The sequence below is a fragment of the Sceloporus occidentalis genome, unplaced genomic scaffold, assembly GCF_023333645.1.
Source record: "Sceloporus occidentalis isolate IW3139 unplaced genomic scaffold, rSceOcc1.0.p SCAF_4, whole genome shotgun sequence".
Classification (NCBI taxonomy): Eukaryota; Metazoa; Chordata; class Lepidosauria; order Squamata; family Phrynosomatidae; genus Sceloporus; species Sceloporus occidentalis.
The window spans coordinates 112,563,139-112,586,925 of record NW_028316984.1 but is presented as its reverse complement, the minus strand read 5'-3'; the positions used below and the strand labels follow the sequence as shown (position 1 = coordinate 112,586,925).

The following is a 23,787-nucleotide window of genomic DNA, read 5'->3' as shown; positions in this document are numbered from 1 at the left end:
AGTGGTGGAGACCAATCTCGCCCCGGGAATCCTAAGTAATTGCTGCCCAGATGTTCTGAGGGTGCGGGGCGGAGAGTATGGGGAGAGGCGGTCCTTCAGGTATCCTGGGCCCAAGCCATTTAGGGCTTTATAGGTCATCACCAACACCTTATATTGCACCCGGAAGCGAATGGGCAGCCAATGGAGATCTTTTAATACCGGTGTTATATGGCTGGCCCTGGACATACCAGTGACCAGCCTGGCTGCCATGTTCTGCACCATTTGAAGCTTCCGGGTTTGGTATAAGGGTTGCCCCATGTAGAGTACATTGCAGAAATCCAATCTCGAGGTTACCAGGGCGTGTACCACAGTTTCAAGGTCCCTCTGGGCCAGGTATGGGCGCAGCTGGCGAATAAGCCGAAGCTGATGACAGGTATGATATAATTGCACAATGAAAGCTCTGCCTTGAAGCAAACATAATTTAGAGAAGGTGTGTGTGTGTGTGTGTGTGTGTGTGTGAGAGAGAGAGAGAGAGAGAGAGAGAGAGAGAGAGAGAGAGAGAGGAGTGATTTTGTTTACCTTATTGTGAAAATACTGGGAATCATAAATCCATGTCTACAGACTCCATAGGAAACCATGGAATCTAGGCTATATGCAGCCCACAGGGCATCTTTTATTACCTCTAAACTGCTTCTTGACCACCCCTACACTTAATAAATAAATAAATAAAGTTTTTATTTATATCCCGCACCTTCCTTCGATCAGGGCGGCTTACAGTATAAAATTTCAAACAACAATACATACAATAAAATCCAAAATACATCACATATAAACAATAATAAAAAATACAGGCAAAAAAGCCCCAAAGCCCTTCCTCTTGGCCACGAAAGAGGAGGGAGGCCCACAGGATTTTTAATCGGGGAATGCCTGTTGGAACAGGAAGGTCTTCAAATCCTTCCTGAATTGGGCCAGGGTGGTAGTCGAGCGGAGCTCAGTGGGCAGCGTATTCCAAAGGGCTGGGGCAGCAGTGGAAAATGTCCTCCTTGTGGTGGAGGACAATCTAGCCCCAGGCACCTTCAGTAGCTGCTGCCCAGATGTCCTGAGGGTGCGAGGCGGAATGTACGGGGAGAGGCGGTCCTTTAGGTAACCTGGACCCAAGCCATTTAGGGCTTTATAGGTAATAACCAACGCCTTATATTGGGCCCGGAAGCGGATAGGCAACCAATGGAGATCTTTCAATACCGGTGTTATATGGCTGGTCCTGGGAGCACCAGTGACCAGCCGGGCTGCCATGTTCTGAACCATTTGCAGCTTCCGAGTTTGATATAAGGGTTGCCCCATGTAGAGTACATTGCAGAAATCCAATCTCGAGGTTACCAGAGCATGTACAACAGTTTCTAGGTCCCTCTGGGCCAGGTATGGGCGCAGCTGGCGAATCAGCCGAAGCTGATAACAGGTGCTCTTGACCGTCGCATTCACCTGAGCAGTCAGGTGAAGCGACGAGTCAAGAAGCACCCCCAGACTGCGCATGGAGTCCTTCACAGGGAGCGTGACCCCGTTCAGGACAGGTGGAACCACCGCCATTCCTGGACCAGGGGAACCTATAACTAGTACCTCCGTTTTCTCTGGATTCAATTTGAGTCGGTTTTCCCTCATCCAGCCCATTACTGACTCCAGGCACGCCACGAGAGGAGAGACCCCATCCCCAGTCACTGCATCAGTCGGAGACATAGAGAAAATGATTTGGGTGTCATCAGCGTACTGATAACCCTGCGCCCCATATCTCCGGATGATCTCTCCCAGCGGTTTCATGTAAATGTTAAATAGCATGGGAGACAGAATGGCCCCTTGAGGGACCCCGGTTTTAAGGGGCCTCTCGTCGGAGCACATGTCTCCCAGCTGCACCATCTGGGACCTCCCAGAGAGGTAGGACCGGAACCACTGCAGCGCAGTGCCCCCGATTCCCACCTCTGCCAGGCGTCCCAGAAGGATACCATGGTCTATAGTATCGAAAGCCGCTGAGATGTCCAAGAGCACCAACAGGGACACGCTTCCCTGTCAATGCCCAGACGGAGATCATCGACCAAGGCGACCATGGCTATCTCAACCCCGTAGCCCACCCGGAAGCCAGTTTGAAATGGGTCTAGATAATCCGTTTCATCCAAGACCGCCTGAAGCTGGATTGCAACTGCTCTCTCGATCACCTTTCCCAAAAATGGTAGCAGCGAAACAGGCCGATAATTATTATGAACCAGGGGGTCGAGGGAGGGCTTTTTTAGAATAGGTTTTACTATGGCCAATTTCAGTTGTGATGGAAATTGCCCATCCCTCAAAGATGTATGAACTATCTGGCGTAACAAAGTTGTTACCGCCGATCCCCCCTGGGCCGCTAACCACGAGGGACAGGGATCGAGAGAGCAGGTTGTCTTCCGAACACTTCCGAGGATCTTGTCCACATCCTCGGTACTTACTGACTCAAACCGATCTAGTTTAATAAAGTCCACGGAGGCTCCGGACACCTCTACCTTAGGTTCTGCTAAAATGTCGGCGTTCAGACCTTCGCTTATCCGAGAGGTTTTATCCGCAAAAAAGTCGTTAAATAAGTCACAGCAGGCCTTAGTAGGTTCAAGGATCTGGTTCTGAGCGGGAGGGAGCTGAGTTAGCTCCCTGACCACCCTGAACAACTCTGCCGGACGCGACTCTGCGGACGCAATACGAGCACCATAGAACAAATTCTTTGCTGCTCGTATTGCCTCTCCGTAGTCCTCTAACAGTTGGTCTAGGAGAGCCTTGTCGTCTAAGCAAAGGTGTTTCCGCCAACGGTACTCTAGCCGTCGCAGTGACCGCTTCCTTGCCCGGAGATCTTCCGTATACCAGGGCTTGCATTTGGAAGCGGGCCTGAGAGGGCGCTTAGGAGCGATACTGTATATAGCCCTTGAAAGACCGGTATTCCAGATAGCGGTGAGGGCATCAACAGAGTCGCCGTCGCTTCCAACCATGGACCCCTCTAAGGCTTCCTGGAACCTTTTGGGTTCCATCAGCCTTCGAGGGTGGACCATCCTAACTGGTCCGCCACCCCCGGGGGGGATCTGGGTAGAGACCTTGATTTTCGCCTCTACCAGGAAATGATCCGTCCATGACAGGGGGGAAACATTAGCTATTTCCACCCACGGATTCTCCGCCTCCGAACAGAAGACCAAATCGAGAGTATTACCCGCACAATGCGTAGGACCCTGTATGAGCTGGGACAGGCCCATGGCCGCCATGGTATCCATGAATTCCTGAGCCGCACCGGATGGAACATAGCTGGCCGTGAGGGAGATGTTGAAATCACCCAGGACAAGTAGCCTGGGCGTCTCCAGCATCAGCTCCGCGACCAGCTGTGTCAGCTCGTTAAGGGAGTCCGCTAGCGCACGGGGTGGCCGATACACTAACAGAATCCCTAGACTGTCCCTAGCCTTCAGGGTCAGGTAAATACACTCAATATAGGTCTGTCGGATGTGGTTCCTGGTGAGGGATACGGTGTTACTGTGTATCAAGGCCACACCCCCTCCCCGCCCACCTAACCTGCGCTGGTCCTTCACCGAGAACCCGGCAGGCAGGGCCTGAGCCCACACAGCATCCCCTTCAGGCCCAAGCCAGGTCTCGGTAATGCAAGCCAGATCACACTTTTGGTCCTCCAACATATCGTGGAGGATGTGGGTCTTGTTGTTTATTGATCTGGCATTGCACAGGAGCAGCGACAGGGTTTGTGGCACGGTTGGAGCGACTCTCAGGTCCCTAAGGTTGGGAGGGGGACAGGAAGGAGAGATAGATATGATGCATCGATCCCTCCTTCCCCTGGAACGCAAGTCCCTTCTCCCACCGCCATACCTCCCCCTGCCCCACACTACCTCAATTGGAGCTCCGCCCGTGAGGATGTTATCCCCGGCCCAGGCATCCCCCACATCCCAAGCCTCCCCCCACCCCTGTATGGCCATTTAAAGAGCAGAGGTTAGCCACCCCAGGCATCCTCTGCTCTCGGGCTACCCAAGCCTCCCTAGCCCAATAAAGCTGCGCAGCTGCGCAGTTCCGCAGCAGCGGTGCTCCCCAGTCCGTGGGCGGCACTCCCGGGGCGGTGCCGGGAGGAGGCCGCCCGGCAGAAGGCGCAGCTCTGGTGGCAAAGGTGGTCCGGTGAGGAGGCAAAAGGGGGCGTGTCAGGGAGGGTCCGGCTGCCCGGCGTTTATACCCGCCGCTCTCACCTGGCGGGCTCCTCCCTGGCTTCCCCCCAGGTGTCTCTTAAAGGCCCCGCGCACACTGGCCGCCAAACGCCAAAGCCAGTCACAATGCCCAGAGTCACAAAAGAGTCCCGCTGTGGTGCTCCCCAGTCCGTGGGCGGCACTCCCAGGGCGGTGCGCAGATGCGCACCTCCGACACCCCAGGAGAAGGCCGCCCGGCAGAAGGCGCAGCTCTGGTGGCGAAGGTGGTCCGGCGAGGAGGCAAAAGGGGGCGTGTCAGGGAGGGTCCGGTTGCCCGGCGTTTATACCCGCCGCTCTCACCTGGCGGGCTCCTCCCTGGCTTCCCCCCAGGTGTCTCTTAAAGGCCCCGCGCACACTGGCCGCCAAACGCCAAAGCCAGTCACAACGCCCAGAGTCACAAAAGAGTCCCGCTGCAGTGCTCCCCAGTCCGTGGGCGGCACTCCCGGGGCGGTGCGCAGATGCGCACCTCCGACACCCCGGGAGGAGGCCGCCCGGCAGAAGGCGCAGCTCTGGTGGCGAAGGTGGTCCGGCGAGGAGGCAAAAGTTTGTTTTGCATACTCATACCCAAGCTTTCCCAAAATTAGAAGTAGATTTCAGACCACTTATGGGGAGTTTTTTTTTTTTTGGGGGGGGGGGGGCTGGTGTGGCTTGCAGTAGCTTACAGGTACCAAAAATTGGACATCAGACTTCTGCTGCTTGCTGACACCTGATCAACTGCCAGTCACACAGATCCACCAGCACATCCAAACCAACTGTTGTCCATCCCAGCTTCAAACTACACCCCAGTGTGCTAATATCCTATACCTTCTTTGGAGATCTTTAAACTGAGGCTGGATGGCCATGCCAGGGATGCTTTGATTGTGAGTTCCAGCATGGCAGGGGGTTGGACTGGATGGCCCTTGTGGTCTCTTCCAACTCTACGATTTCATGATTCTATGACCACCACACCAAAGAAGAGAATGCTAATTCTTAAAAACCAATTTCTTCCCCTTATTCATACATGGGAAGCAGAAGATTTTTTTTTAAAAAATGAATATAAAGAGGTAATTATTTGGAACAATGCCTTGTGTCTTCTTCATAACTGTTGCAACCTAAACATTCCACAAATGGAACATTTATAGCAAAATTTCTGCCCCTGCAAAAGAAAAATTGTCGTTACACATACACACAGCAGCTGTTGGATGGTCATTTTGGATTACTTACAGACACTTATCTGTGTTGTCCTTTATTTTCTCTGTACTTTCTTCAGCTTGTTTTTCATCTGGCTCTTCAACAACTTTTTTCCTTTCAAAGTCCACTGTAGCTATTCCCACAGAAAGCTTAGCTCCAATAGCAATGTCCTTCTTGACTTCTAAAGCTAAATCTGGAGAAATGTGTGCAAGGAAGTTTGCCCTTAGAGAACTTCAGAAGAGATTGTGCCTACCTATATCCACCAATATGCTGTAAGGTGAGATCTGTTCTTCATGTTTATATGCCCCTGCAGATAGATTTCTGGCAGGGCCTGCAGATGAAAGCAGTTAAAACTAACAGCTAACAAGAGCTGAAAACAGGAATTTATCCCCTTACATGGCTTGGACTTATATATCCATCAATTCTTCATTTCCCATTTGGTATTGGGATGCAAACACTGATTCTGATTCCTCAAACTATCCAATATCTAACATGTAAGGGCAAAATTAATTTGCACTGAGTCTGTTCTTTGTACTTGAACTCCACCTGTTGTTGCTGTGTCAGGGAGTGGAGTTCAAGTGCAAAGAACATACTTAGTGCAAATTTTGCCCTTACATATGACTTGCCCATGGTAACCCAGTGGATTTCATGGCCAAAGCTGGGAATCAAACCCTCACCTCCAGGGTCATAGTGCAACACTCAAACCATTATGTCATGCTGGCTCTCACTCCCTGACACACACACAACAAATTCTCAAGCCACCAAATTGGTCATAAGCCAAACACCTTCATGCTTATCCCAGCTTTAGGGTTAGCATCACGTTGGTGAATTATGATGAGTAATGGATGGACAACCAGTGTAGTGTAGTGGTTTGAGCACTGGACTATGACTCTGAAAACTAAGGTTTGAAGTCTGGCTTTGCCATGTAAACCCACTGGGTGGCCCTGAGCAACTCACAGTCTTTCAGCCTCAGAGGATGGCAATGGCAAACCCTTTCTGAAGAATCTTACCAAGAAAACCCCATGATAGATTCACCTGAGGGTCATATAAGTAGGAAATTATTTGAAGACAGTCTAACAAGTTGAACTGATGTCATCACAACTCACTTTTTTGGTCAGTGCAGAGAATAAAATTCTCTCCTGACTGTGCAATGACCAAAAACACCCCAAAAACTCACTTTTTCTCAGCTGTGACCCCACCCCAAACCTGGCCTTTACTGGTCTAGTCAGAGCAGAGGGAACAGCAGACAAGCATCCAGCTAGTTTCCTAGAATTGGACACAGATCAATGACATCATGCTCAGAGCTCTCTGGAGAATTTGCAGAGGTCTTTGTGGTTGCCTGTCATTGGGCCTCCAGCTGTAGGAAGAAAGCTGGACACTTGTCACCTGTGCTCCCTATTCTCCATAAAACAGGAAATGGTAGAATTTCTGGGAGGCTGCAGCTGAGAAAATGTTTGTGAAGTTGGATGGGAAACTATCCTGTCCAACCCTGATGCAAGACTGAAACCATAGTTTTAAATTTTGAATCTGAAAGTTATATATTTTCATACACACCTGGATTGACAGCTAAGACTGCATCTTCACTGCATAAATAATCCAATTTGCCACCACTTTAACTGCCCTGGCTCAATGCTGTGGAATTCTGGGATTTGTAATCTTGTGAGATATTTAGACTTTTTTGACAGAGCGCTCTGGCGTCACAACAAATTACAGTTCCCAGAATTCCCTAGCATTATGGCAGGGCAGTTAAGGTGGTATCAAACTGGATTATTTCTGCAGTATGGGTGCAGCCTAAAACTGTTTCCTTCAGCTGCTATTCTTTTCTTTTCTTTTATTATTTTATTATATTTTTCTTGGCAACAATAACATTCTTATGTAGAAATGCTTATAACACCTTAAAATATGAGGTGCACTCCAGCCAAAGTTAAGTAATTCTGAGTTCTAACGTTTTCCCTGGAACATCTTTAAACTTGATATGCTTATACTAATGGTATAATTTTTATTTGTATTTCCCCACCTCTCCCTGTGGATCGAGGCGGGGTTACAACCCGATAAAAACATACAATACAATTGATAAAATCCAATACAGTACATCATCTCAATAATAAAAATCAGATAAAAACTAATTTGTTATACAGTGGACCCTTGTTATATGCTGGGGTTTGGTTCCAAGATCCCCTGTGCATAACAAAATTCGTGGATGCTCAAGTCCCATTAAATATAATGACATAACAAATTGGTGTCCTTTATAAAAAATGGAAAATCAAGGTTTGATATTTGAATTTTATACTTTTTTTGAACATTTTCAAACTGTGGATGCTTGAATCTGTGTATAAGAAATCCATGTATAAGAAGGGCCGACTGTAGTACAACAGTTTTACAGTAGTAGAATTGCACAGAATCATCATTAAGGGTTGAAGGATGGATACTAATCAGGGTCAGGTGGATAGGCCTGCTGAAAGAGCTCCATCTTAACTGCCTTCTTAAAACGTCCAACGTGGTGATAAGACAGATCTTTTCCAGCAGGCCATTCCACAATCTATGGGCAGCGGCAGTAAAGGTTCTTTGGGAAGTCGTGGTCAATCTAGTCATTTGTATGTCCAATAGATTCTTCCCAGATGTTCTTCCCAGATGTAGGGAGAGGCATTCCTGCAAGTAACTCGGGCCCAAGTCATATAGGGCTTTAAAGGTAATAACCAACATCTTGTACTGTGCCTGGAAGCTGGTCTGCAGCCAGTGAAGTGATTTTAATACAGGTGTTATATGGTCAAACCTGGGAGTAGAATGAGAAAGAATATACAGCATATGCTGAAAGCCATGCCGGAAAAGCCTGTTGCACACCCTGGAAGAACTAATGGGGCGCATGTCTGTGGTGTGTGTGTGCTGCCGCACTACTGCACACCACGGGCACAAGCCCCATTACTTCCACTGTATATTCTGCAGGACAATGGTATTCAGTGGGAGAACTGAAGCCCCTGCACTCTTATGCATATGACACAAATTGTTCTTCACATATACTAAAAAAAATAAAATTAAAATAGTATAGACAGAAATCTGCTCACTTTTTGTGTTCCTCATGACACAATAGGCACGAATCGCAGTTACATCAGATGCCAAGTTATTAAGCTGGAGACGCTTCTTATTCTGGGCCACAGTCCACTGTGGATCAATCCATTGTTCTCCACATGAAACATAAATCTGTTACAAAATGATAAATTTATTTGTTTCACCTTCACGTTGGAATTGTATTTAATTTTTACTTTATATAATTATATATAAAAATGTATTTGTTATATATCCTACTTTCTCATTACATGGGCCCTAAAGTGGTTTACAACAAGGTTAAAACAAGATGCAGCTTTTAAAAAGATTATATAAATGTTTTTTTAAAAAAACAATGAAATATATTAGCATATTAATACATGACTAACTTAAACAGTATAAAATCATTTAAAACCGTAACAATATGGACAGAAATATAGCATGCATGCACACACACACACACACACGTTAAAAGATCCCCCAGCACAAGAAGTCACCAACTAACTCTCGAAATAAAAAGGTCTTTATCTGCAAACAAAGAAGAGCAGAGACATGAAATACCAAATGTTTAATTATTTAAAAGCTATACTCTAGTTTAAAGTGTGTGTTATAATGCTACACAAACCCACACCTTTAATCACAGAGGGGCTGTTCAAACAGATCCACTCCTGTTTCAGACAGATTGGGGCCGTGGCAACCGCACGCCGCTGCCCTGATCTAACTTTTCAAGGGTGCAAAAAGGAGATGCAAAAAGTGGCTCCTTTTTGCACTCTGGAAAGGGTGCCATAGCCACTTTGCCATGGCTTGGCAGTGCCCTTTTGGTGCTGTGTCATATGGACACAGCATCAGAGGAGCACCATGATGGCTCGCACCATGTGGAGTAGCACACGACATCATAGTGCCCTGGGTGGCAGAGTCGGGGTGTGCGTCATGTGAATGCGACATCCCAACTTTGCTCCCAGGCTGGCCTTGATGGCCAGTCTGAGCAGGGCTGTAGTCACCCAATTTGGTATGTTACCTACTGGAACTAAAATAAAAATCCTATTCTTGAAAGGAAAGAAAGAATTAGGACCTGTTCTGTCATCTACTTATCTCACAAATACACACTTCAGTTGTTTGTATCTTTGACTCTAAAATTGATATTTTAAACCATTTTTGACCCAACCCAATATTTAGGCTGATGTAGGTGTGGTGTAGTTATTTGAGCATTGAACTAGGACACTGGGAGACCAGGGTTAAAGCCCCCACTCAGCCATGGAAATCCACTGGCTGAATTTGTGCAGGTCATAGCCCCCAAGTCTCAGAGGATGGCAATGGCAAGCCCTCTCTAAATAAACTTGCCAACTTTGCCTTAGGGTTGCCATACGCTGGAAATGACTTGAAGGCAAACAACACCATAGAAAATTCAAATATTTTCATGCCAGATGGGACCAACTACCAATCTTTGGCCTTTTCATTCCCCCCCACCCCCCGATTTTTTAAAGAAGAAAGTTGATGCATTTGATCCATTTGGCATGACATTTGGTGTGAAACAAATTTTAAGGGCTGTAAATGCTATAACTGAAATGACCATTTCCTTCAAATCCTGTAGATCAAGCTGGGCAAGGCCAGGTAAAAGTCTTTGCTTTTTATAAACCACACATAGGTGTTTATCACACTGAGGTTTTTGCAGCTCAGATCCAGGGTGACTCCTGGTTCAGCTATGCGAATTCATGTTATAACGTGAATGTTTTATCATACCTGGTTGCCCTTCCGTTGCCCTTCCGATTTGAGGGGGAATCGAATCCAAGGCAAGTCACGTGATGCAGATTCAAGCAAAGCGGAGTGAGTGCATATTGTATTACCACACCAATGCATACTATGCAGATTCAACGATTCAAATCGGCACCCTTGCGCATGCTCAGTGGTTGTCTGAAAGCATAATGACCTTGTACGTTTCTGGGGTGAAAAGGGGTGCAAGTTCTTGTTCCCTGTTTCACATAATTGCGTGATTGCATGAATATTTGCCTCATGAATATTTCTGTGTCTTCTTTATCCCCTTTTTTATTTTCCCTTCCATTTCAGCAATTTCAATACACACAGAGATAGACAGACAGACAGACAGACAGACAGACAGACAGACAGACAGACAGACAGACAGACATATCTGTGTATTCATATTCACACACATACACACATATAAAAAATGTGTTGCCCTGAAAGTTGCCCTGAAAATGAAAGGACCACCGACAGGAAATGGTGGGAGGATGCAGCGCTGCATCATGGGAAATTTGCAACCCAGGGGGTCTGCAGTGGTGTACCAGAGCAGAAGCAAAGTTGCATTCAACACCAGACCAATTCAGAGTGAAATCAAAGTGGGCTTGAAAGCGAATTCTGTGAATTCACTTTTTTCTGAATTCATCAAAATGAGGAGTCACTTTGGATTCACTGCAGAAGCGCCACGGAAGGAGTTCCCATAGAAAGGAATCGCGTCTGATAAAACATTCATGTTATAACGTGTATTCGCATCGTTGGACCCACAGTCACCCCAGAACTGAGATGCAAAAAGCTCCAAAAAGCTCCATGTGATAAGGCTCATACTCTTCCTTTTAATTCTGCACTCAGATCTGCTTAAACTACTTAAACTACTTAAATAAACAATTTTAGAAGCCTAGCATTGTAGGAGTCTTCTATTGCATATGCTTTGGTAGGAAAAATACAGCTAGCAAATACTGTGCAAATGTACAAGACAGAATTACAATCCCACTTATCCCATTTCCACCCTGAAATAATCAAAGCCAGTGTAACAAGTAAAATGGACTTTTGAACAATTCAACAAGCCTTCATCTGAATTAATATAGATTATGTTTGAATTGTTTTAAAAAATAAAATAGAACAAAATAGACAACATTTTTTAGCGCAGCACTTCAAAGGAAATCACAGGTAAAGAGTGTCTAGAAAAGGAGTTAGATACTCTCAGTTTTTTAAAGGCTTACATTAAATAAGAATTACTGAATCTGGAGAAATAATTAAGTTTTTTATTGCATAACAAAATATAAACATGAATGTCCAGGATAAAAAATTTTAAAATTTCCCACACTATCAGCATAATCAATCATTCAATAAAATGACAAATACAGTTGTCCCTTCTGATTCGTGGGGGATCCATTAAGGACCCTCCGCGAATTGGAAAAACTGCAAATATTGGAGCCCCATTGTTTTTAATGGCTGCATGCTCCCATGCTCACACCATTTAGTCCCTCCTGGCTTCCCTTCCATGGAAATTTGAAACCACGAATGGGAAGTCAGCAAATCCAGAGGGACAACTGTAGTTCTTTCACTTTTAATACAGGAAAAAATGTTACCAGTAGTGAGAACCCTCTGGTCAATTAGAAACTTGCTTAAATATTTAATTCTATTTCATGCACAAAGGAAAGGCTGGAACTGTCAATGTTACTTCATGCTGTTGCCTTGTGCCCTGAACAAAATTATGAATGCAAATTAAACCCATTGACATTTTAAGATTCTGATTCAGATGCCAGATCCTATCTCCAAAGTCTCCTTCTCCACTGTATGATCATTCACCACAAACAGGTGAACCATCATGGACTTTCTTAGAGTTAAATATAAGAAGCTACTGAAGTTGAACCTAGGCACTGTACAGATGGGCAGATACAATGCCCCCGTCACGTGCTAGGGGTTGGCTGAGGATGCAGCGTCCATACCGGCCTCACCCCTAGCACATGACGGGGCATCAAAATGGCGGCGCCCTGTACACACAGGCGCCGCCATTTTGATGTAACAGCCATGTCATGTCCAAACGGCGCAGCGCAGCTGTTACGTCTTGGCGCCGCTGAAGGGCGCTTGTGGCGCCCTTTCAGCAGTACCGAAAGGCGCTCCAAAATGGAGCTCCTTTTGTGCTGCATATCGCTGGAGCGGCCTTTACACAGCCACGCCAGCGATACTGAAGAGAAAGGGGCTGAGTGGCCCCTTTCTCTGTTTCCTCACTGCTGTTGGGGTGTCCTTTTGGCATGAAGCTCCAAGGACATCCCTTTTCAGACTGCGGGGAAGCGGTGTTTTGCCACTTCCCCAAGGCCTGGAAAAGCGGCGGATCAGGCCCTCTGGGGCTGCTGCTGTGGCAGCTCAGGCCCTGATTCATCGGGGAAAGGGGTGGGTGCAGGCCGCCCCAAAGAGCCGGTCTTGTATCCCACCCCAGACACCTTTCCTGTGACACAGCAGGTGTAGCCACACCAGCATTTTGCAGCAGAATAGAAATGGAGAAAGCCCTCACTAACTAATATCTATTTAATTTTTCTGTCTGAATATAGAAAAAATACTGTTTTGTAATATTGCTGAAGATAGCCTTAATTATTCACTACTGAAAGTGCTTGCCAATATGACAGGAGCATTTACTTCTCTCAAAGAAGAAAAGGGAAGCTGCCTTCTGTGGAAATTACTCACTCTACTTCTACTGATTCATATGAAAGAATTCAAAATAGAAAATAGCATGGGTGAAGGATAGAATCATGGACTCATAGAGCTGGAAGAGACCACAAGAGACATCCAGTCCAACCCCTGCAATGCAAGTAGATACAATCAAAGCAAGGGAGTATGTTCCACTGTCAAACAGTTCTTAATGTCAGGAAGCTCTTCCTAATACTGAGGGGGAATCTCTTTTCTGGTAGTTTGAAGCCATTGCTCTAGGTCATATTCTTTGGAACTGCAGAAAACAAACTTGCTCTGTCTTCAGTATGACATCATTTCAAATATTTAAAAGAGCTAACACATCACCTCTTAACCTTCTCTTCTCCAGGCTAAATATATCCAACTTCCTCCTCATAGGGCACCATTTTGGTCACCCTCTTCTGGACATATTCCAGCTTGTAAACATCCTTTTTGAATTGTGGTTCCCATGACTGGACACAGTATTGCAGATGAGGTGTGACCAAAGTATAATATAGTGGTACTATTACTTTCCTTGATCCAAACACTGTATTCCTATTGTTGCAACTTAGAATCACACTCACTTTTTAAACTGCTGTATCACACTGTTGATTAATGTTTACTTTGTGGTCTACTAGGATTCCTAGATCCCTTTCATACATAATGTTGTCAAGAGAGGTGTCCCCATCCTATATCTATGCATTTCATTTTTTTTTTCTGTCTTGGTGCCTTACATTTCTCCCTGTTGAAATTTAGTACCTTTTGGGGGGAAAGTTGTGATAGAGACAAAACCTCCACCACTATAGCAGACACTAGAACATCTAGTCACAAAGGATGACAAGTTTATGTTTCATCTCACCAAAATTCCCAGGTATAACTCATTCAATCATCCCCCATAGATGCCAATAGGAGTAACTGACCTCAATGGGAAAAGACGGGGGGGGGGGGGCAATTGTGGGGAGTAGGTGAACAGGAGTTGTGTCAGTGAATTTCTGTCACAACTAAGTACATTCCGAGATGTCTCTTCAGTTGTGTGGGGAGCCAACCACAAATACTTTGTCTTGGAGAGGTAGCAGTGATATCAACACTCCTAAACAGCTGACCCATTGGAATAAGATAGCAGTACTTCCTTCACTGACTGACTGCTTTTTAAATCTAAAGGTACCACTGAGTTGGACAGATGGATATGGGATATTTCTGTACTAAAGCTGACACAGGGGTTGTATGCAGGGCTCCCATTTGCATCAAAGCTGGAGCACTGCCGTTCACAAGGAGCTGGCAGAAGCTCCCTAATACCATTTATAGAGGGCTGCTGGTGTCCCACTCTCTGAGAAAAAGGGCCTAATGAAAGACAGAAATAACCAACCTCTAGAAGCCCTGGAGCCAGCTTACAGATCCAAATAAAAATAAGTAAGTGTAACACACTATCATGTACTCAGTTTATAGGGTATGTTCATACAATTCATGCTTTAAATTTCTTTTTCATCTTACCAACTCATCTCGTTCCAAGTCTTTCAAAAGAAAAATTTCCACCCCATTTCCAGTGAAGAGTCTTCTAGCAGCAAAAGGCAATTTCATTGCTGTAGTGCACCTTGTCAACAAAGGAAAAACATGCATATATGGCTTGGTTTGCACTATCCCTTCAACACACGAAGGAATGGAAATGGCTCATTACAAACAAGGTATTGTTCCTTAGAAATACAATTAACCCAGCACTGTTATAACCCCATATGGAGCTTCCCATGTTCATGACCTAAGAGCCATAAGTCTAGGCATCTCAGGAAAGCTGTTATTATGTTTTGGTGAAAATTGTTCCAGGTTTGGGAACAACTAATCTGATCTACAGGGAGCTGTTTAAAGGCTGGTGATCCCTCAACTGTACAGAATAGTGAGAAACAATATTTGCAGAATGACAGAGTCAGTGCTTTTCAGGGGGCTTTTATTCTTCCAGAGTCCAAATTGAAGCAGCTTCATTGAGGAGCCTTGGGTTACATTTACTGATGCTTGTTTTGAATTTTTGCCTTTGAAGCTACATTGATATATTTGACAGTAATTTAAGATGATACTTGTCTTATAGCCTTATATTATTATTTTGTTGCAAACTTTCATGCTTTAGCTAAGAAGTGTGATATATATACTTTATTATTTATTTTATTTATTTGATTCATATGCTGGCTGCCTCCAGGATCCAAGCTGGCATAAAATACATGAAATAAAATATAACAGGGAAAATAAAATTAGCAACAAGAAGGAAAAAATGTAGCATCTGAACAATCTCCCAGTAAAATGTTACAATGAAGGGTGGTAAAGAAAATGTAACTTTATTTTCTGCTATTTCAGGTATCCTTACACTTAATTTTTTTTTATTATGACTCAGAGTTTAAATTACAATTAACTTGCAATATGCAGTGCTATGGAATTCTAAGAACTGTAGTTTGTTGTGGTTCCAGAGTTCTCTGAAGGAGAAGGCTAAATGCCTCAAAAAACTACAATTCTCAGAATTCCATAGAATTGATCCATAGCAGTTAAAGTGGTGCCAAACTGGATTATTTCTTGTAATAAACATCAGCACTAATAGATAAAACTGAATTTCCTATTCTGTGACAGGATTAGACTTCTTTAATGTCCCATCATCCAAGACCAAACACGTGAATGTTGAAAGGTCCAAACAGGAAAATAATAGGTTGCAATGCAGACTGCCTTACCGTTCCAGAAAGTGCTGAAATTCTGTTCTGCATACTTCCTTTTCTGAAATTGCTCCCATCTTCAGTAGTCTCTTCGCTTTCTGTTTCTTTTCTGGGCCAGGTTTTCTAATCAAATTAATCCATCATTGAAAAATCATTTTGTAAAATTAAAGCAATTTGGAGGAATATAAAGCACAATAGCAAACTCTCCATAGACTGGCCCAATTTTACAAAAGCTGTCTTTTCACACAACATTACTGCTATCACTAGAACTTGCTATCACTTTGAATATTACAGAGAACACTGATACTACAAAACCAAGTGCTTTGTATCCTCGCATAAGGGAGCTGCACAAGTATACAAGCATCTGAGGCTTGTGCATGTTTCCCATTTGGGAAAAACAAGGCTGCCGTGCCACTAGTATGGTGAACCCACTCTAGGTTTTATTTTGTAGATTTTTCAGTGCAATGGCAGAAACTTTTGATCCATTTTGGAGAATGGAGGCAAGCAGTTACAGCTTCCTCTATTCTACCATGGTTTAGCTGCCAAAAAGGTAACATAGGACCGAAGCAGATGGCCCAGAAGGAGTGGCCAGAGGGCACTCTGGCCCCAGTTAGGCCAGGATCACAGCAACTGCACATGCTACTCCCAAAGCAGGTTGCTGCCATGGTCCCAAAGGGGCTGCTGGCAGGAGCAGATTGAAAAGTCTGGCTTTTTCCACCTCAGCATAGCTTCGGAAGACTTTGGAAGCATGCACCATGCCCCCGAAGCAGCTTGAAGCCGCTTCTTTTGGCCCATCTATGTTGGGCCATAGTTACCAGTTGTAATGGTAGCAGTGGAGACAGCAGCCAAGTCCTGCTTGGCCATCAGCAATTAATGACCACTATTTTCTTCCTTGCTGTTTCAAATGGTTCCTGGCATGATGCTGTGTAATATGATGTGGGTTCTCCCTACATACCAAATGTATGTAGGGAGATAAAAGAGTTCTGGGAAGCATTACATACTAAAATCCAGAATACACTGCAAACAAAATTTGAGATCAACCCTAAATTGTTCTTACTGAACATTACAGAGGATCTGGAAGGTAAATTAAATCAAGATCAAATTGGCACTCTGCTTTACATGGTCACGGCTGCTCGCTTAATTATTGCAAGGCATTGGAAAGGGGGGAACACCCATATGCTGGAGGATTGGTCTCTAAAACTACATGATCTGATGATAATGGATAAACTGACAATGCTGATTAATGGGAAATCAGAGCAACACTTTCAAAAGAAATGGGGGAAAGTTAAGGAAATGTGGATTCACTGATAATTTGTAACGAGGAATAGCAGACTATTTATGGTGCTGTTGGTCAGCATTTTTGAGCACACCAGCACATATTTATGTTTATATGACTAATGATTAAGGAAAAATGCTGGTGCCCTGACTTTGTCCCTTTGTTTGTTTGATCGTTTGTTTTTCCAATTTTTTTCTTTAATTGTTGTCCTTTCTACGCCAAAGTCTCAATATGTAACAGAGGGATCTGTGGGACCGATTCGGGGAAAATGGAATTTGTATATGGATAAGCGATATAAATAAAATAAATTTTAAAAAAAGTAATATGATGTGGGTTTTTGGCTGTGATAAAAATGGCAACTGAGAAGAGCTCCATTCTACTTCTATTGCCAACATAATACATTTGCTCTCAGTTTTAAAAAGAAAGAAAGAAATGTCACCACATCTTGCCTCTGAAAACACCTCCTTTACTTAGCAATTTGAAAAACTCCACAAATATCCAATATCTCCCACACTCCTTTAACGTCTGATCCCAGTAAACTGAAAAGTGTAATGACCATTGTTGTTGTTGGTATTTGACATTAAGTCAGCTTCAACTTATGGTGATGCAATGAATGAGAGATCTCCAAGGGCTCCATCATCAGCTGCCAAGCTGTGACTGCCTTCACTGACTCAATCTGCCTGTACCACACTCTCCCTCTTTTCCAACTGCTTCTGGAATGTCCTTCAATGGGAGGCTAGGCTAGCCCTCTCCTTGCTTTCCTTTCACCAGCAGGCAAAGACATTTTTATTCAAGCAGGCTTTTGATATATAATCATGTCATGGTGGCTTTTATATGGGGTGTGTATTCTAGTTATGTTTTTTAACTTTTGCATGTTTTATGTAATTTTATAGTATTTTTAGCTAAATTATTTTAATTGTTTTAAAATTTTCATTGAAAAGTTTTTTAAATGATTTTATCTGTGAGCCACCTTGGGTCCCTTTCTGGGAGAAAGGTGGCATAGAAATGAAATCAATAAATGAATAAACAAATAAAGTGTGTAATAAAGATTCTCAAGACTGGAAATGTGTCCATAATCTTAAGAGACTTTCGGCTAAGGCTGTATCAACAACAGGCTGAGATCTCATCATGACCTCATACTGGTACCAGTTATGCACCTTTATCAAACCCATCTGTATGAACAGTTACATTCATCTGTCATAAAAATCACAGGGGGTTGGGGAGTCTGTCTTACATGACCTGAAATGGAAATTTAACAACTTCATAAAAGCTAGTATGGGGAACTTTTAGATGTTGCCTCAGATCTAGAGAAAACTTTTTAAAAAGCTGGTGCCATTCATTAAATTTCTATGTAAAAAGATCTGAATAATTTTAAGAAGAGCATATTCACTTTTTAGATCTGGCAGAGAGAGAACTAATTATGAGATGTATGCGTCAAAGATTTCAATTTCAGGCTTGACTTTACTTTGAAGATTATTTTTTTAACTTTATCATTTTTGCAGGCAGCCCAGTGGACAGCCTATATGAATGTTACTCATTGTTCAGCGATGTATGAAGTGTATTTAATCAATCTGAAAAAGTAATATTAAACCATTATCAAAAGCATCAGATGTTCTAAAACCCTTAAAAGAAAGGTCAAAAGGTGACATCTCTGCTAACAATGTGAGAAACGATGAATTTAACTTATTCTTTACATCAAAGCTTTTCATTGCTATATGAATATTCAGAGTTCTCTCATATAAAATTGATGTATAAAACTTGCTCATTCCAAGTATAATATTCATTGTTTTCAAGTGGTGCATCCAAACAGATATTTAGATAGATAGATAGATAGACAGACAGACAGACAGACAGAGAGATATATAGTTATATTCCAGCAAATTAGAAATTATTGGTTTCATATGTAAACTGCTTACATGAAACTTCAGAGGAATGATTGTGCAGAATAGCAACCAATGTATTCACAGCCAACACTTCTTTACAGTCTTGAAATTGGTTGGGGACACAATTCCAAATTATTTCTATAAGGGCCCATTTAGATAATGCAACTGTCTCAAATTTCATTCATTCCATTTTTGATATATTCATCTCAGGAAAAGGTGCTGCCATTTTTGTATAATAATAATGTAAATTAGGCAGCTGGATCTATTTCAGCAAATGGACCAACTAGTCAAGATCTAACAGATAGGTAGGCTACACAAATCATCTATTAGCATGGTTCTACACTTGGCACTTCACTGCCTTTCCACTGTGGCTGATGAAAAGTTGTGTGTGGTTTGAAAGTTTGTATTTTAAAGACCTTGTGCATTGTTCTTTCTTTAAAAAAAAAACCCTCAGTATTATTTATGTATGGTATTCATGTGCAAAAATTAAGTTTCTAGATACCCTGCCTGATATGAGTTAGATCAGAAATATGGAGTTCTTTTACATACCTTCCCCTCAGTCTTAGTATTTATTCTGATCTCTGATCAAAAATTTTAAAAAACCTAAGAAAAACTTCAGAAACAGCATTGGTTTTAGTTAATACCAATTTCTAAGATGACAGCACTAACTAGATTACATTTCTATGGCCGCTTTTTATTCCAGGCCACAGTAAAGAAACTTTTTACTAGGCTTTCTGTCTAGTTGATAGTGACAGAAATATTTGGAGTAGTTACATCAGTTAAGAAGCATACACGTTTCTCAAATAAGGCATCTGTATTTGGTGTGACTGGCATCACCCTTCCAATTAGCTGCTCTGAGCAATTATGAGGAAGGAATTATATATAAAATAAACAGCAGCAAAAATAATGTTACCCAGACATAAAGTTTCAGCCAATACATCCATGTTATTTTAAAATCAAGAACTGATACATTAACAGTGTGGTAACAGAATAGAAATTTACTAATTGTAAATCAATGCTGAAATCATTTCATAGAATCATAGAGTTGGAAGAGACCACAAGGGCCATCCAGTCCACCTTCTTGCTATGCAGGAACACACAATCAAAGCACCCCCGAGATATTGCCATCCAGCCTGTGTTTAAAGACCTCCAAAGAAGAAGACTCCATCAACTCTCACTGAGAGATAACTCCTTGTAACACAGTATGCACAACTAGTAATATGTTCTCTAATAACTCATTGAAGATTATCGCACCGGGGCTAAAACATTCCCTGGTGCGTTCAAACATGCACGCACGGGGGCGCGCACGGAGCATGATGGGAACCTGATGGGGCCCAGAACGCTAGTTTACTGCACACAGGAACGCCACCGCCAAGCGTTCCCATCGCGTTTCCATCGAGTTCCAGGGGATGCCATTTTGGGGGACACTTTGAAACAGTTCCCAGAAATGGCGTCCCCTGGAACTTGATGGGAACGCAATGGGAACGCTCAACGGTGGTGGCGGCGTTCCTGTGTGCAGCAAACTAGCGTCCTGGGCCCCATCGGGTTCCCATCACGCTCCGTGTGCGCCCCCACACGTGCACGTTAGAACGCACCGGGGAACGTTTTAACCCCGGTGCGATAATCTTCCTTTTTGTGAACTAAGGAGCACTTTGCCCATTTGCTTTGAAAGACCCATCAGATGGCACATCCTTAGTCAGATTATAGGTACTTCACTAGCTAGATCACATTTGTATACTTATCTAATAGCGAACTACTGCGAGCTACACATATTGTTACCAATCTGGTGTGATTGTTGCTCAGGTGAATGCATATCCAGCTAAGATATAAGTAACATGTAAAACTCTAATGCCACACATGACTCCCCCTCAGGATGAGGGCAACTGCTGACATTTTTTCCCCCAGAATGAACACAAATTCGGCTAATACTATTCAAAATATATGCTCATGTTTTTAGACACAGAATTGGTTGGGCCCTCTGAGAGCCACCAGGGGGGTTGCAAATCATTTGGAAAAGTATGCAGGACAAATGACTGCCATAAGCTGCACAACTGCAGTCACTCTATGAGAGGCAGTGTGCTTTAGTGGTTTGGGTGTTGGACTAGGACTCTGGAGACCAGTATTTTATTCCCCGCTAGGTCATGGAAATCCACTGGTTAATCTTAGAATCACAGAATCATAGAATCCTAGATTTGGAAGAGGCTACAAGGGCCATCCAGTCCAACCCCCTGCCATGCAGGAACTCATAGTCAAAGCACCCTGACAGATGGCCATCCAGCCTCTGTTTAAAGACTTCCAAAGAAGGAGACTCCATCACAATCCAAAGGAGTGTGGTCCACTCTTGAACAGTTCTTACTGTCAGGAAGTTCCTCTCAATGTTGAGGTGGAATCTCTTTTCCTGCAGCTTGCATCCACTGTCCTGGGTCCTATTTTCTGAAGCATCAAAAAACTAGCTTTCTCCAGCCTCAATATGACATCCCTTCAAAGGCTATCATATCACCTCTTAATCTTCATTTTTCCAGGCTAAACATACCTAGCTCCCTAAGTCTCTCCTCTTCACCAGACCCTTCACCATTTTCGTTGCTCTCTTCTGGACACACTCCAATTTGTCAACATCCTTTTTGAACTGTGGTGCACAAAACTAGACACAGTGTTCCAGGTGAGGCCTGACCAAAGCAGAATAGAGTGGCACTATTACTTCCCTTGATCTAGACACTATATTTCTATTGATGCAGCCTAGAATCACATTGGCCTTATTGCTGCTGTACCACATAATTGACTCATGTTCAACTTATCGTCTACTAGGATTCCTAGATCCCTTTTACACGTAGTCTCATTAAGCCAGGTGTCCTCCAGCCTATATCTATGCATTTAAAACCACACTTTCTCAGCCCTAGAGGAAGGCAGTGGCAAACTCATTCTGACTAAAACTTGCCAAGAAAATCCTATGATGTGTTTGCCTTAGGGTTGCCATGAATCAGGAATAGCTTATGAAAGCACACAACAAACAAAACAATCACTCAGAAAAAATGCCATTATTGAAGTGCCTTTTCTCTAGCCTCCATTTTAATATATGCTAATGGCTCAAATAGTAGGGTGGATGTGAAGCTGTTCCACATTTTAGTGCAAACTTTGAAAGAGTTATCCAAGAGGTTTAAATCTCTTGTTCCCAATATGGTTTAAACTGGATTGTGATTCCAAATATTCAGTTTAAACTACCATGGTTCCCACTTAATTTGAATTACTGAAGCGATTCAGAAAGGGGGGGATAGTTTTTACCCATTCAACCCATGTCAAAAAGACACTGGTAAAACTGGGTGTTTTGGGAGCTGGATCGATTTATTTAGAAATAAATCAATTCATCCCAAGTGAGAACCAGGCAGATTCGAATCCGCTCTGGTTCCCACTGGCAGCAGCTTTTCCCAAGCAACTCCACCCTGGCCATGCCTCCCTCCATCCCCAGCCTTCTTCTCAGCCTATCTCCTCCATCCTCCCAGCCCGGCATGCCTCCTCCATCCCCCAAACCTCTCTGCCATGCAACCTGGCCTTCTCCGCCGTGTGGCCTGGCCTCTCCGCCCGGGCCTTCCTGCAGCTTCTCTAGCACTGGCCTTGTTCCAGTGCAAAGATAGTGGGAACCACGTGCAGGGCCAATATGAATCGTAGATTCGATTCAGAACCTCATTTAACAGGTAAATGGGAATTTGGCAGAAAATCCCAAAATAGGTTTAGGGTGTTGGATAACACCATTGAAGTTTGGACTGGAATCAGAAGTGGATTTATCAACCCACTGATCCAGCAACTTCTACTGCTCCACCTGAAGAGACTGCTTCATATTAGTGGAGGCTCCACATGGGCCTAGCCAGCCAACAGCTGCATGTGCTTCCACATGTAAATGTGTAAAGCCAGACTGGTGTTTAGACTTAAGTTTTCTTTTTCTCTGCAAATCAAAATAGCTTGTTATTTTTGAAGCTCTTTGAATGAAAAGTTTAAATCAGCAAAGGATCTGCAAATGAAGACATTTCCAGGTTAAAATATTTCATTCCTGAAACATGATTGCTACTATTGGATTCTTAAAATTGTTGCATTTTCTTACTGTTTTTTCATCACAGTTGAACAATCCAGTCCAAGAATAAAGATGGCCTTGCTTTTGTCCTCTTCTCCATTTTTGAGAACCTTCAGTCTCAAAGGCATGTAGCTGTCTTGCATCTTACCAGCAGGTTTCTTTAAAGGAGGACTGTTTGGAATCAGCAACCCTTCAATGGGCCATTCAAAAGTCTTTCAGTAAACAAATTAAATGTTTATTCCATTAATATCATACCAAAATCAACAATTTATAGCTATTAGAGAAGTTGAGTTACATATACACTTTAATAATCTTTACAACTCCCAGAGATGGGTAGCCTGAAGTATCCTCATACTGTGGGTTTGTGCAAAGGGCTGAGATAAAAGAGCACCAGCCTGTATGTGCAAATCCCAGCTCTTCTGCATATACGATTCAGCCAATAAAAGCTCATTCATTAAATGGTTCTTCCTAAATTACACAAATGCTTGGACTTTTAAATACATCTTTTATATCTTCTGTTGTACAATTCACTTTATCAAAAAAAACTTGGCTCTACTGTGGATAAAAACAAACAGGACATTTTTTGGCAGTAGTATGATGGGAACTATTCTTATTGCTTTCACTAACATATCTGTGTTCAATCTAGACTACTTCAGTGTAGTACTAGTAATATATGTGTCACTTGAGAGCTGCTCCTGTAAATTACCCTCCACCCAATTTAAGATGCTAAACTGTCATGGCAAAATGTATCTATATTTAAAAGCATATGCAAGGCTAGTGAATTCTGTCTTCTCAGACATTAAAGAATGAAACATAACAGCACTTTGAAGAAGGAAAACAACATGTCTAAAATCATAGTAACAGACACGTGTTATAATTCAATTCAACCCCCCTGCAAAAACAACAACAGCAAAACACTGCTTGATAATACTCACTCTTGGCATTTTTCACCATTAACCAAACCTCATCATTAGAGCTTCTACTGTGATTATTCACAGTAACAAATCCTTTTGTGATATTCTTACAT

At 43.2% G+C, this 23,787-nt stretch overlaps 1 protein-coding gene across 1 annotated transcript in view; it reads right to left on the bottom strand.

The window, feature by feature from the left end:
• DCDC1 (doublecortin domain containing 1) overlaps positions 1 to 23,787 on the bottom strand; it is a 370,698-nt gene that overhangs the window by 43,715 nt on the left and 303,196 nt on the right. Inside the window, exons 22-26 of the mRNA XM_089521309.1 lie at positions 22,791 to 22,972; positions 15,557 to 15,661; positions 14,343 to 14,442; positions 8,450 to 8,585; positions 5,421 to 5,580 (exon numbers count right to left, since the gene is read on the bottom strand). Of these exons, the coding sequence (XP_089377435.1) occupies positions 5,421 to 5,580; positions 8,450 to 8,585; positions 14,343 to 14,442; positions 15,557 to 15,661; positions 22,791 to 22,972 (683 nt within the window). The remainder of the gene's footprint in view (positions 1 to 5,420; positions 5,581 to 8,449; positions 8,586 to 14,342; positions 14,443 to 15,556; positions 15,662 to 22,790; positions 22,973 to 23,787) is intronic.